A 14,019-nucleotide genomic window follows, 5' to 3' on the forward strand; every position below is an offset into this window, starting at 1 on the left:
CTATATATATATATATATATATATATATGTATATATACACATACAGACACACACACATAAACATATAGACACACATACACACGCATACATGCATGTACGTGCACATACACAGAGACACAAATACACCCCCTACATTTTCTTTATTCACTTATTCATTGATGAACATTCAGGTTATTTCCATATCTTGGCTATTGTGAATAATGCTGTAGTGAACATGGGTGTGAAGGTATCTTTACGAGCTGGTGCTTTCATCTCCTTTGGGTATATACCTAAAAGATGAATTGCTGGGTCATGTGGTAGTCCTATTTTTAATTTCTTTAGGAACTTCCATACAGTTTTCTCTAATGGCTGTACCATTCTACTTCCCACCAACAGTTGTACTAGGGCTCCCTTTTCTCCATACCCTCACCAACATTTATCTCTTGTCTTTTTTATAGTAGTCATCCTTATGTGTGTGAGGTGATACCTCAGAGTGGTTTTAATTTGCATTTCCTTGATGATTAGTGATGTTGAGCACCTTTTTGCATACCTGTTGGCCATTTATATATTTTTTGAAGGTACATCTCTTCATGTCCTTTGCCCATTTTTAAATCAGGTTATTTGGTTTTTGCTAATGAGTTTAAGAGTTTTTTATACATTCTTCATATTAACTCCTTATCAGATATGTGGTTTCCGATTATTTTTTTCCCAGTATGTAACTGGACTTTTCATTTTTTTTTAGTTTAACGCAGTTCCATTTCTGTATTTTTGTCTTTGAAGTCTGAGCTTTTGGTGTGATTCCCAAAAGTTGTTGTCAAGACCAGTGTGAAGGAGCTTTTCCTCTATGTTCTTTTCTAGGAGTTTTATGGTTTCTGATCTTAAATTTAGGTCTTTTATCCATTTTGAATTGATTTTTGTGTATTGTTTAAGATACAGAAGAAATTCAGTTTTCCCTGCATCATTTATTGAAGAGACTATTCTTTCCTCATTGTGTCTTTTTGATGCCCTTGTCAAAAATTAGTTGTCCATCTATGTTTTAACTTATTTCTGGACTCTCTATTCTATTCCATTGGTCTATGTTTTTGTTTTTATGCCAGGACCATACTGTTTTGATTATGATAGCTTTGTAATATAATTTTAAATCAGGAAGTCTGATGCTTCCAACATTACCTTTTTTCCTCAGTATTGTTTGGACTTTTGGTGTTTTTTATGGTTCCATGTTAATTTTATATTCTTTTTCTATTTCTGTGAAAATAGTCATTGGAATTTTGATAGACATGGCATTAAATCTATATATTGCTTAGAGTACTATGATTATTTTAGCAATATTAATTCTTCCCATTTGTGAACACATATTTATTCATTTATTTGCATCATGCTCAATTTCTTTCATTAATGTTTTATAGTTTTAGTGTGCAAATCTTTCATCTACTTGATTAGACTTATTCCTAGGCATTTTATCTGTTATAAATGGGATTGTTTTCTTAAATTTCTTCTTCAGCTAGATCATTATTCATGTATAAAAATGCTACTAATTTTTGTACATTGATTTTTTATCTTGCAACTACTGAATTTATTAGTTCTAACAGATTTTTTTGTGTAGCATTGAGGTTTTCTGCTTATAGGATCATGACGTGCAAATAGAGATAATTTTCCTTTTTTCATTTTCAATTTTGATAGCTATATCTATTCTGGATATTTGGTATAAATAAAATAATACAATATGTGACCTGTATTTTTTTCACTTGACATAATGTGGGAGGTCGATCCACATTGTAGCATGTTTCAGTACTTTGTTTCTTTTTATAGCTGAATAATCTATTGTGTATATATATACTACAATTGGTATCTGTCCATCTGTTGATAGTCATTTGGGTTATTCCCACCTTTGTCTATAGTACATAGGGCTACTATGAACATGCATGTATTATATATTATATAATTATATATTATATAAGGATTTGATTAAGTACCTGTTTTCAGTTCTTTTGATTGTATACCTAGGAGTGGAACTGCTGTGTCACGTGATGATTCTATATATAACTTACTGAGAAACCATCAAATTATTTTCCATAGCCCAACTATTTTAAATTCCCACCAGCAATATAAATGTGTTCTAATTTCTTCACATCCTTACTAGCACTTGTTATCATCCATTAAAAAAAGATTTCTAACATAAGGTTAATTATTTTCTTATTTTTACGGTGGAAAATAGAAGGTTTCATGAATACTTTTTGTCTCAACAATAGCATTTAAATATTTAAATATTTGGTAATAATTTCCAATAAAAATATAGAGTTAAATAAACAAGGTCAATGAAAATGTTAGATTTATCAAGCAGAAGTTTGTGGGCAATGTGGCTTAGAGCTATAAGTAAATGAAGTGTTTCATTTCCCCTATAATGTAATAATATTTTAAACTACATTGAATCGGGCAGTTTTAGCTCTCCCTCCCCATTTGTTTTCATTTGCTATTTTGATAAAATCAGAAATAAGAATTGTATGGAGTCTTGTGATTAGTTTGATATAATTGATTATATTAGATATTTTAATGAAAGCATCTACATACCACAAATATTTATGACAAGTGAAATTCTAAGCTTAAATATAATCAGGAATTTTATTTAAAATAATGATTTAAAGTGACTTTGAAAAACTTCTAAAATTTGTCCAGATTTTTCAGATAGGCAGTTATGAATGTAAGACTTCAAATGTTTCTCTGGAATTGTAGGCCTTCTCTATGTTAACCACTTCAATATCCTGAATAAATAGTGTTTAAATGCTAGGTACCAGAAATTTTGCCTCCACACATCAGATCAAAGACTGACTAAAATAATTTTTTAATTTTTTCTTTGTTACTTACTTCTAAACAAAGTTGCTAAGGTAATGTTTTGATATATTACCTTAAAACGTTTCTTCATATGAAATTGCACTCTGCTTCAAAAATTTGGAGTAATAATAATGTTTTATCTTTATAAAATAAATGATTTTCTATTGAGCTATAAAGATCAAGCTGGGAATATTAATTATTACTAACTTGTTGAGCACTCCAGAAGTTTTGGATAATTATATCACAATTCATTGAAGTGCCTCTTAACCAATTTCCCCTGATATTCTTGTGATACTTCAACTTCAAATGGCTTCTTAGAACTGTTATATAAATCAACATCATGTAGGTTTCTGCATTATGCAGGACTGTGAATGCCAGTTTCCAAAATCAAGGAATAACATTTTCCTGATTATTAATTAATTTAGAATCTTATTAACATGCTCACTGAATTTTTATTCTCTTCTCTGCAAAATGCCAATTTATCTTTTGCCATTTTCTTTTGGGTTTACTTGTATTTTCTTATTGACTTTTCGGAACTTGTTACCTTTAGTAAGTTGTATGTGTTGTAAACACTTTCTCTCAGTTTGTGACTTGTCTTTTTACTTTATTAATTTTAATGTAATTAAATTTATCACTTTACCTTTGCTTTAAGTGATTTGTGTCTTGTTTAAGAAAAATTTCCATACCACAACCCTATAACAGTTTTACTTTATAGCTACTAAAATTTTAATTTCTCTTTGGAGATTTGCTCAATAATGTGAAATTGATTTCTTTTTTGCATATGAATGGAATAGATAGTTAATTTTACTTTCTAAGGAAAATTAGTTTTTTTCACATTGGTTTTATTTCAAATCCAGCCATTTCTTATAAATCAGCCATACCATATCCATCATACATCGAAGTTTCATATATGATTTTACCTGTTTCTGGCCCCTTCCATCTCACTAGTCAATTTTACCTCCCGATGCCAATATCTGCTTTCAGTCACTTACACGAGTCATAATATGTTTTGATATCTCATATGGTACTTCTTTTTACCTTTTTAGAGTTCTTTGGCTACTCTTGATACAATGCTCTTCCATATAAATTTTAGAATAAGCTTGTTATGTTATATGAAAAAATCTATTGGGATTTTAAACATAATTGCATTCCTCAGTTTTTTATTATGTATATGAATTTAGTCTTTTTCATGATTTGGTCAATAATGTACCACATATACAACAGTGGTCTCATGAGATTACAATATTGTATTTTTACTGTACCTTGTCTATATTTTGATATGTTTAAATACACAAATACATTGTGCTATACTTGCCTACAACATTCAGTATGGTAACACACTGTGCAGGTTTGTAGCCCAGGGGCAATAGACTATACCATATAGCCTAAGTGTATAGTAGGCTATACCACTGAGGTCTGTATAAATATACTCTATGATGTTCGCACAATGACAGAATCGCCTAGCAATGAATTTCTGAGAATGTATCACTGTTATTAAGTGACACATGACTGTATATGTATATATTAATGTGAATGTGTGTGTGTATACACACACACACGCATACACATATATATCATATAATTTTTTTGTTCAGATTTTGATAGGATATGGGAACTAGAGAGAAGTGATCATGTATGCCAAGTAAACGTCTTGAATTAGAGATAATCTATGAAACCTGTAACATTCTGGTTTTACATTTTTGATAATTTATGACTTGTACAACCCAAGATACTCTTAGAATATATCTGTAGAAAATAACCCCTGCCAATGACTTTATAGTCCAGGAAAGGCATAATATTATGGAAAACTAAATATGTGAACTCACGTATAATTTTGTATTTACCACTCTTTGGTAACACATTACAATTCAATAGATGTCATGTACTTCTGACAGTTAGGAAAGTCTTTTGGGAATAAATAGCAGTTGAACTGTCCTTTGATGAATGTGTAAGATTTAGAATCACAGAGACAAAGGTCAGAACAATTAGGTGGGGTTAAGAATAAAACAATATGAATAGATAGGAGATTTATGTACTTCTTGGGACACAACTGTAAACCAATAAGTTTATGAGACAGGTCTTAATCAGTTTAGAGGTTTATTTTGCCAAGGTTAAGAACCATGGTCTGTGACAGCCTCAGGAGGTCCCAGGAACATGTGCCCAAGGTGGCTGGGTTACAGCTTGATTTTATACATTTTAGGGAGGCAGAAGTTACAGGGAAAGACATAAATCAATACATGCAAGTTATACATTTGTTAGGCCTGGAAAGGTGGGACATCTAAAACTGGGGGCTTCCAGGTCATAGGTGAATTCAGTTTTCCTGATTGGTAATTGGTTGAAAGATATGACTTGCCTGAATTGTTGAATTCACCATTAAAAAAAAAAAAAAAAAAGCCAAAGTTCTTGTCATGTAGATGAAGCCTCCAGGTAGCAGGCTTCAGAGAGAATAGATGGTGAATGTCTCTTATCAGACCTTGAAAGGTGTCAGGCTCACTAAAAAGCACCTAGTAAGGGAAGGAGATTCTCTACAGAATGCAAATTTCTGCCACAAGAGACGGTTTTGCAGGACGGTTTCTGAATATGTCAAAGAAGTATATTTTGGAGTGAAATACTTTGATTTCTTTCAAGGCCTGTTATCTGTCATGTGATGCTATATCAGAATCAGGTGGGAATTTGGTATATTATTGCTACAAAGAGTCTTTTTTGTTTATCTTAAGATTTCTGTTTTAGTTTTAATTCTGGTCTGTTGTGTCTACATTATAAAGGCAGGAGGTTATAATGAGGCATGTCTAATCCCCTTTCCCATCATGTCCTTAACTAGTTTTTTAGGTTCCTTTGGGGTCTCCTTGGCCAAGAGTTGGGGGAACCTACTCAGTCAGTTGGGGGGCTTAGAATTTTATTTTTGGTTTACACAACTGAGAGTATAAATAGACAAAAATATAATGAAGTAGAGATGTGTAAAGTAGAGAATTGACAAGTTTAAGTGACATTTATTCACTGTTTTTTAATATGTTTAAGATTTGATTTTTATTGAGATCTTTTGTTTTGACAGTTTGAAACTTCTTTTGAAGAATGGTAAGAAAATTTCATGCTTTTTAAAACTATTTTATTTTTAATGTCAAAATTTCAATCATCTGCTATAATCCAGTTTAACTTCAAAAGGAATAGAAAATCGAATGCAAGACTTTTCACAATAGGTATTACAATATATTTTTTTAAAATATGAGAATTAGGACATCACTGATAATGGCAAACTAGAGATCTCCAGAGCTCCATTCCTCCACAAAAACAACTATAAAATTTGCAAAAACATTGGTCAGAATCGACTTTTGCAGAAATCTGGAATCCAGTAAAAATTTAATAACCTCTAGGGGAAAATTCAATGAAGAAGGAAGCTGCTTCATTGCATTAAGAGAGCACTGTGGCATTGTAATTTGCCTGCTCAGCATTCTCCAGCCTTCAGACTGGTGGCAGCTATGAAGAGAGCAGTGCACACCTGTGGTGCAGATTCCTAGTGCCAGAGGGAATAATAGGAACATCATTCTCAAAGAATTGTGTTTGAGTGGTCTGATAGCTCCTGGAAAGACTAGCATAAGGACTTTGCTTGACTTGGAGCAATCACAAGACTGGGGCTACTTACAGGAGGTGTTTGCGAAAAGCATTTAAAGGCATATACTTGCCACAGCAGCCTGAGGCTATAGATAACAGCTAGGACAAGCATTAACCAGACCAAAATTCCTGTGAAAAAAAATAGGTTGGAAAAAGAGATAGATACGTGAAGGAAAATCTCTGAATATACTGGAGATTTGAAAGAACACAGAGGGCTGGAAAAATGTTCAAAAAAGACTTGAGAAGATCCTAATCTTACTTCTGGCTGACCTTTAGGATCTGCACAGGCAGGAATTGAAGACAGAGTCAGGGTTTAAACAGCCTGGATAAGCCTAAAAGGATTACCCTAACACAGACCAAATCTGCTAAGATTGGAGAGTGTTGTTTCTCTTTTTCCTTTCCTTTATTGCCAGCCATTTAAGTGAACTCACACAAAACACTAGCTCACCAGTAAGCTAAGGAAACAGATTTCAATGATTATACATGACAAACAATACAGCCATTATGAAAGAGTGTTTGGAAGAGTCACTAAACAAACAGTAACCCACTACAGACAGAAAAAGCAAATGCAATAGTGTAATCTGGTTTTTATTTCACATTAAAATATTCAAAATGTCCAGTTTTCAAAAAGTAAATATGAAGAATGCAAAGAAAAGAAAGCTTGGCTCATTCACAGTGAAAGAGGATAAATTAAACTGTTCTCAAGGGAATCCAAAATTTGGACTTACTGGACAAAGATAAATCAATTGGCTTAAGTATCTTCAAAGAAATAAAGGAAACCATGAACAAATAACTAAGTTAAAGCAGAAAAGTGATGTTTCAACAAATATAAAATCTCAATAACAGAAATTATAAAAATTAACCAAATAGAAATTCTAGGCCGCGTGCGGTGGCTCATGCCTGTAATCCCAACACTTTGGGAGGCCGAGGTGGGTGGATCATGTCAGGGATTCAAGGCCAGCCTGGCCAATATGGTGAAACCCCGTTTTTACTAAAAACAAACACAAAAATTAGCTGTGCATGGTGGCATGCACCTGTAGTCCCAGCTACTCAGGAGGCTGAGGCAGGAGAATCACTTGAACCCGGGAGGTGGAGGTTGCAGTGAGCCAAGATCGTGCCACTGCATTCCAACCTGGGCGACAGAGTGAGACTCTGTCTGAAAAAAAAAAAAAAATCTGGAGCTGAGAAATAAACTAACTGAAGTTAAAAACTTCACTAGAAGGGTTCAATAGCAGCTTTGAGCAGTCAGAATAATCAGTGAATTTGATGATAAGTTAATAGAGATTATCTACTCTAAGAAACGAGAAAGACAAGAGAATAAAGAAAAATGGAAAGTGCCTAATAAGCCTAAGGGATACCATCAAGCATAATAGCAGTCAAAAAGTGAGAAGAAAGGGCTAGAGAATGAAAAAATATTTGAAGAACAATGGCTAAGAAACTCTTCAATTTGATGAAAGACTTAAATCTATGCATCCATTAAACTCAATGAACTCCAAATAGAATCAAGTCAAACAGATCCACACCCATATACATTTTAGTTAACTTGTCAAATGCCTGGGACAAAGAGAATCTTGAAAGCAGTACAAGAGAAGCAACTTTTTGTGTACCAGAGACCCTCAGTAAGATTAACAGTGAATTTTTCATTAGGAATTGTGGAAGTCAGAATGCAGTAGGGTGACATATTTAAATGCCAGAAGAAAAAAAGAAACTGTCAATGAAGAATTCTGAATCCAGCAAGAGTATCCTTCAAAAATAAAGGAGAAATTAAGACATTCTCAGATAAACCAAAGGGATATATCACTAGCAGTCCAGTTCTATAAGAAATCCTATAAGTAGTCTTTCAGGCTGAAATGAAAGGACACTAGAGAGTAACTGGAAGCCATATGATAAAATAATAAGCAATAATAAAGGTAACTACAAAGGTAAGTATAAAATCCAATATAAGTGTATTTTGTTTTGTAATTCTTATTTGTTTCCCTATATGATTATAAGGTCAAATGGATAAAATTCATAATTATAAATTTCTGCTAATGAACACAAAATGGATAACTATGTAAATTGTGAAACTGACACCATAAGAGAAAGGGCAGAGATGTAAAGGAACAGAGTTCTTTATATATAAATAGATAGGTATACTATTGAAGCTACATAGATTTTAATTCAAGTTTTATAGAGTTAAGATATTAATTGTAATCCTCAGGATAAACACTAAGATTCTATTTTAAAAAATACAGGAAAACAAAGAGAGGGAAACTAAACAATATATGGAAAAAAATCAACTAGTTACAAATAAGGCAGTTATGGAGGAGTTCAGAAATAAATAATATAGAAAATGAATAGCAAAATCGCAAAAATAATCCCTTCCTTATCAGCAATTACTTTATATATAAATGGATTAAACTCTCCAATTGAAAGGTAGAGCATGGTAGAATGGAGAAAAATGGATAATCCAACTTTATTCTGTCTATAAGAGTCTCACCTGAGATACAAAGACATAAGTAGCTTAAAAGTGGAAGGATGAAAAACCATATTCCATGCAAATAGTAAGTAAAAGAGAGCTGGAGTGACTATACCAATGTCACACAAAATAGGCTTTAAATCAAAGCCTGTTACAGAAGACAAAAGACTTGATACACTGATAAAAGTGTCATTCCACCAAGAAGATATATAAACTATAAATATAACATACCTAACAATATAACCTCAAAACAGACATATAAACTAACAGAATTGAAGGGAATAATAGACTGTTCTACAACAGGACTTTGAGAATTTAATGCCCCCACTTCCAATAATGGATAAAAGAACTAAGCAGAAGATCAATAAATAAACAGACTTGAATAACATGAACCAACAAGACCTAACCAGTTTATGCAGAATACTCCACTTAACAACAGCAGAAAACACATTCTTCGCATGTGCACATGGACCATTCTTCAGGATAGATCATGTATTACTCCACAAAATAAATCTCGATGAAACTAAAAAGATCAAAATTATACATGGTATTTTTTTTCTGACCCAATAGAATGAAACTGGAAATCAATAACAAATGGAAACCTGGAAATTTCATATATATGTGGAAATTAAACAAATCATGTTTTACAAACCAATGAGTCAAAGCAGTAATCACAGGGGAAATTAGAAAACACCTTGAGGTGAGTGAAAATGAAAACACAACGTATTTAAACTTACAAAAGGCAGCAAAAGTAGTACACAGAGGGAAATTTAGAGCTATAAATGCTTAGATTTAAAAAGAGGATCTCAAATCCAGTAACCTAACTTTATACCTTAAGGAAGTAGAAGAGGAGTATGCTAAACACAAATTTAGCAAAAGGAAGGAAATAAAGGTTAAAGTAGAAATAAATGAAACAGAGTCTACAAAAACAGTACACAGAATCAATTAAAACAAAAGTTGTTTCTTTGAAAAAAGCAATGAAATTCACAAACCTTTAGCTAAACTAACCAAAAATAAAAAGAAGACTCAATTACAAATTTACTAAAATAATATAAAAATTGGGACACTACAACAGATTCTGCAGAAATAAAGAGGATTAAAAGAGGATACTAGGAACAAATGTGTATCAGCAAACTAAATAACGAAGATGAAAGGGACTAATTCCTAAAAACACATAAACTACTAAAACTGTCTCAGGAAGAGTTAGAAAACCTGAACAGACCTATGACAAATAAAGTGATTGAATCAATAATCAAAAACTTCCCCAATGAAAAAAATCTCAGGACCAGATGGCTTCACTGGTATATTCTACTAAACATTGAAAGAAGAATTAACATCATTCCTTCTCAAACGCTTCCAAAAAATAGAAAAGAAGGGAATAATTTCTAAGTCATCCTATGAGCCCAGCAATAACCTGATAGTGAAACCAGACAAAGACATCACAAGCAAACTATAGAATATATGTGAATATACATGACAGGCCAGGCAGAGTAGCTCACACCTGTAATCCAAGTACTTTGGGAGGCCAAGGCAGAGGATCACTTGAGCCCAGAAGTTTGAGACAAGCCTAGGCAACATAGTCAAAACCCATCTCTACAAACAAACAACAACAATGAAAAAATTAGCCAGATGTGGTGGTGCCTGCCAGTAGACTTAGCTACTCCAGAAGCTGAGTTTGGAGGATTGCTTGAGCCCAGGAGGTCAAGTTTACAGTGAACTGTGATTTTGCCACTGTACTTCAGCCTGGGCAACAAAATAAAACAAACAAAAAATGACAAAATCCTCAACAAAATACTATCAACCTGAGTCCAGCAATGCATTAATATAATTATACGGCCGGGCACGGTGGCTCACGCCTGTAATCCCAGCACTTTGGGAGGCCGAGGCTGGTGGATCCCCTGAGGTCAGGAGTTTGAGACCAGCCTAGCCAATATGGTGAAACCCCATCTCTATTAAAAATACAACAGTTAGCTGGGTGTGATGGCGGGCGCCTGTAATTCTAGCTACTTGGGAGGCTGAAGCACAAGAATCACTTGAACCTGGGAGGCAGAGGTTGCAGTGAGCCAGGATCGCTCCACTGCACTCCAACCTGGGCGACAGTGAGACTTTGTCTCAAAAAAATAAATAAATATATATATATATATATATATATATATATATATATATATACACACACACACACACACACACACACTCATCATGATCAGTGAGATTTATCCTAGAAATGCAAGAGTGGTTTAGCATACAAAAATTAATTAACATGTGACACAAGCCCACACCTTTAGTAAAACTAGATTGTAAGGGAACTTTATTAAACACAATAAAGGATATTTATGAGAAACCCTTAGTTTATATTATACCTGATAGTGAAGACTGAAAGTTTTTATCTTAAGAACAGGAGCAAAACAAGGATGCCCACTCTTTGCACTTTTCTTCAACATTAGAACCCTTGCATATTGCTGGTGTGAATATAAAATAGTTTAGACACCGAGAAACAGTTTGTTGGCTCCTCAAAAAGTGAAACCTAGAATTACCTATCACTCAGCAATTTGACTCCAAGATATATATCCAAAAGTATTCAAAACATGTTCAAACAAAAACTCATATACAAATGTGTATAACATCTATATTCACAATAGCCAAAAGGTGGACACAATCCCCAAATCCATCAATGGATTAATAGATAACCAAATGTGTTGTATATACACAATGGAATATTATTCCACCATTAAAAGAAATAAAATTCTTCTACATACTGCAACATGGAGAAATCTTGAAACTATTATGCTAAGTTTAAAAAGTCACAAGAGGTCACTTATATGATTCCATTTCTATAAAATATTCATGAAAGTTCATCCACAAAGACAGCAGATTGGTCATTGCTATGGAATAGTGGGTTGAAGAAAGGGGAGAGACTGCTTAATAAGTAGCATATGTTCTTTTGGAGTGATGAAAATATATTGGAATGAGATGGGACGATAGTTGTACAATGTTGTGAATGTATTAAATGCCACTAAAGTTTCCACTTTCAAATGTTTAATATATTATGGGACTTTTGGCTCAATTAAAAAAATAGAAAAATTAGCATAGAATTTTACTGGTCCAAGAATTAACCGAACTTTAGAAGATAATACACAAAATGATCTAATTACATATAATGATTTACTATATCATGTAAATGACATTAAAAGCCAGCAGGGAAAGTACTATTTAATAGTTGATGCTGGGACAATTATTTTTCAATTTTTTAAAAGAAAACAAATCAGAAAAAACATACTTTTCAACAAAAAGATTCTGAAATACATATGAAAACTAAAGGAAGAAAATATAAAGAATATTTCTCTGACCTTGGAATTGACAGACTTACCTAAGTAAGTTGTGGAACAATGACAAGAAAAATAATTTGTAACCATTAGAAATATGAAATGGTAGTAAAATACACTGAAAATAATTTCAAGTAACTAAAGCAGAATGTATAATTGTGACTCTAATTTTATAAGAATTAAAATATCATTAGACTATTCTGTTTGATCTCAGAAGAATAAATAAATATGGATTATATTATTTTTTATGATTTTTGGTATGTATACAGTTTTCTTAATTTAGAATACTTCTTTAATAAAAAATAATGTAATGAAAATTTCAAAAAGAAATTCTCTGCTTTGTTGTTGATACCAATTTTCTTGTAACTTTGATCAGAGTAAAAACACTTTTAAAAAATGTATAATAATGAAGGCTAGTTTAGGATTCTAGAGTCAGACCAGAGAAATATGGAGAAATAGTTTATTATTCAACATATAGAATTTTAGCTAGAAAGAAAATAACATTTTAATTTATAATCACCTCTCAAGACACTACAGTTTAGTGTTGTCCTGCAGAACTTTCTATGATAATCAATGTTCTATATTTGTACTTTCCAACAGTATAGCTACTAGGAAGGAAACAGCATTTTAATTTAGATATTTTTCTAAAAGTTTATTATCTGAAATGGTATTTTTACTCATTGTAATTTACATTGATTTCCCAGAAACTACTGAACTGAAATTACAGAAATAGCTCATCCAAATTATTCTCACAGAATACCCTTTGTCTTATAGAAACAGTCTCTAGGAATGACCAATTTATTTTTTAAAAAATGTAGTTTTAATATCTTCTCAAGACATTTTGGGTCATTTGTAACTAATTTTAAGTTTTTATTGATTTACCGTTAAGTGCAAATCCCATTACCTATTAGAATGTTGCTATATTAGTCTCCTATCTAGTAAGATTATCTTGTATAGTAAGTTTCACCACAAATATTTAAAATTCAATGGAAGAGCATAATCTAAAATTTGTTTTACTAACTTTAAGTACTTCTCTCATTTACTTCTTGCTTCTTTCCCATTATATAGGAACAGAACTTCTTCCACAAAAGACCTGAAAGAAGATTGGAGTGTAACTACACCAGTGAAAGAGGTCAAACCAGGAGAAAAGAGAGGTAAAGTTGTTCCTCCTACTTGAATAACTGTATATATTTAAAAGCTCATTGACTTCATTTAATATGTTTCTGATTGTCACAATAATCATGTTTAAGAGTTTTATAATTATTATGAATGTTTAATAGACAAAATAGTCCTCTATATCATTTGATTAAGCATTCGTTCAACAAATATTTATTAGTGAATATTATACACCAAGTACTGGTTTAGGTGATGAGTATATAATGATGGCTATCCACTTCTCAAGATGCTATTTGTAGTTTAGTATTGCCCAATAGAACTTTCTGTGATAATCAGTATTCCATGTCTATATTGTCCAGTAGAATAGCTACTAGCCACATACAGCTGTTGAACCCTTGAAATGTGGCTAGTGAGACTGAGGAACTTAATTTTTAAGTTTAATGTGAATTAAGTTACATATAAATGTAAACGATTGCATGTGGATGATGACTACCTTATTGAAAATTGCAGCTCTAGTATATATTTAAGTTGTGATAAATATTCTTGTCACAACTTATAAAATATATAATATTTTATATACTGGTGTAAAATTTGTGTTAACACTACTTCAGTGTATTTAAATATATTATTGAGATTTTATGTAGCACCTCCTCTTCCCCTACCACAAAAAATTGCTAAATCCTCGAGTGAAAACTAAGTAATAAA

At 32.3% G+C, this 14,019-nt stretch overlaps 1 protein-coding gene across 2 annotated transcripts in view; it reads left to right on the top strand.

Moving 5' to 3' along the window:
• Positions 1-14,019, top strand: part of CCDC178 (coiled-coil domain containing 178) — a 506,700-nt gene that overhangs the window by 79,044 nt on the left and 413,637 nt on the right. For both annotated transcript variants that reach the window (XM_012506252.2, XM_030810102.1), the window contains exons 7-8: positions 5,861-5,883; positions 13,267-13,352. In XM_012506252.2, the coding sequence (XP_012361706.1) occupies positions 5,861-5,883; positions 13,267-13,352 (109 nt within the window). The remainder of the gene's footprint in view (positions 1-5,860; positions 5,884-13,266; positions 13,353-14,019) is intronic.

The sequence above is a fragment of the Nomascus leucogenys genome, chromosome 4, assembly GCF_006542625.1.
Source record: "Nomascus leucogenys isolate Asia chromosome 4, Asia_NLE_v1, whole genome shotgun sequence".
Classification (NCBI taxonomy): domain Eukaryota; kingdom Metazoa; phylum Chordata; class Mammalia; order Primates; family Hylobatidae; genus Nomascus; species Nomascus leucogenys.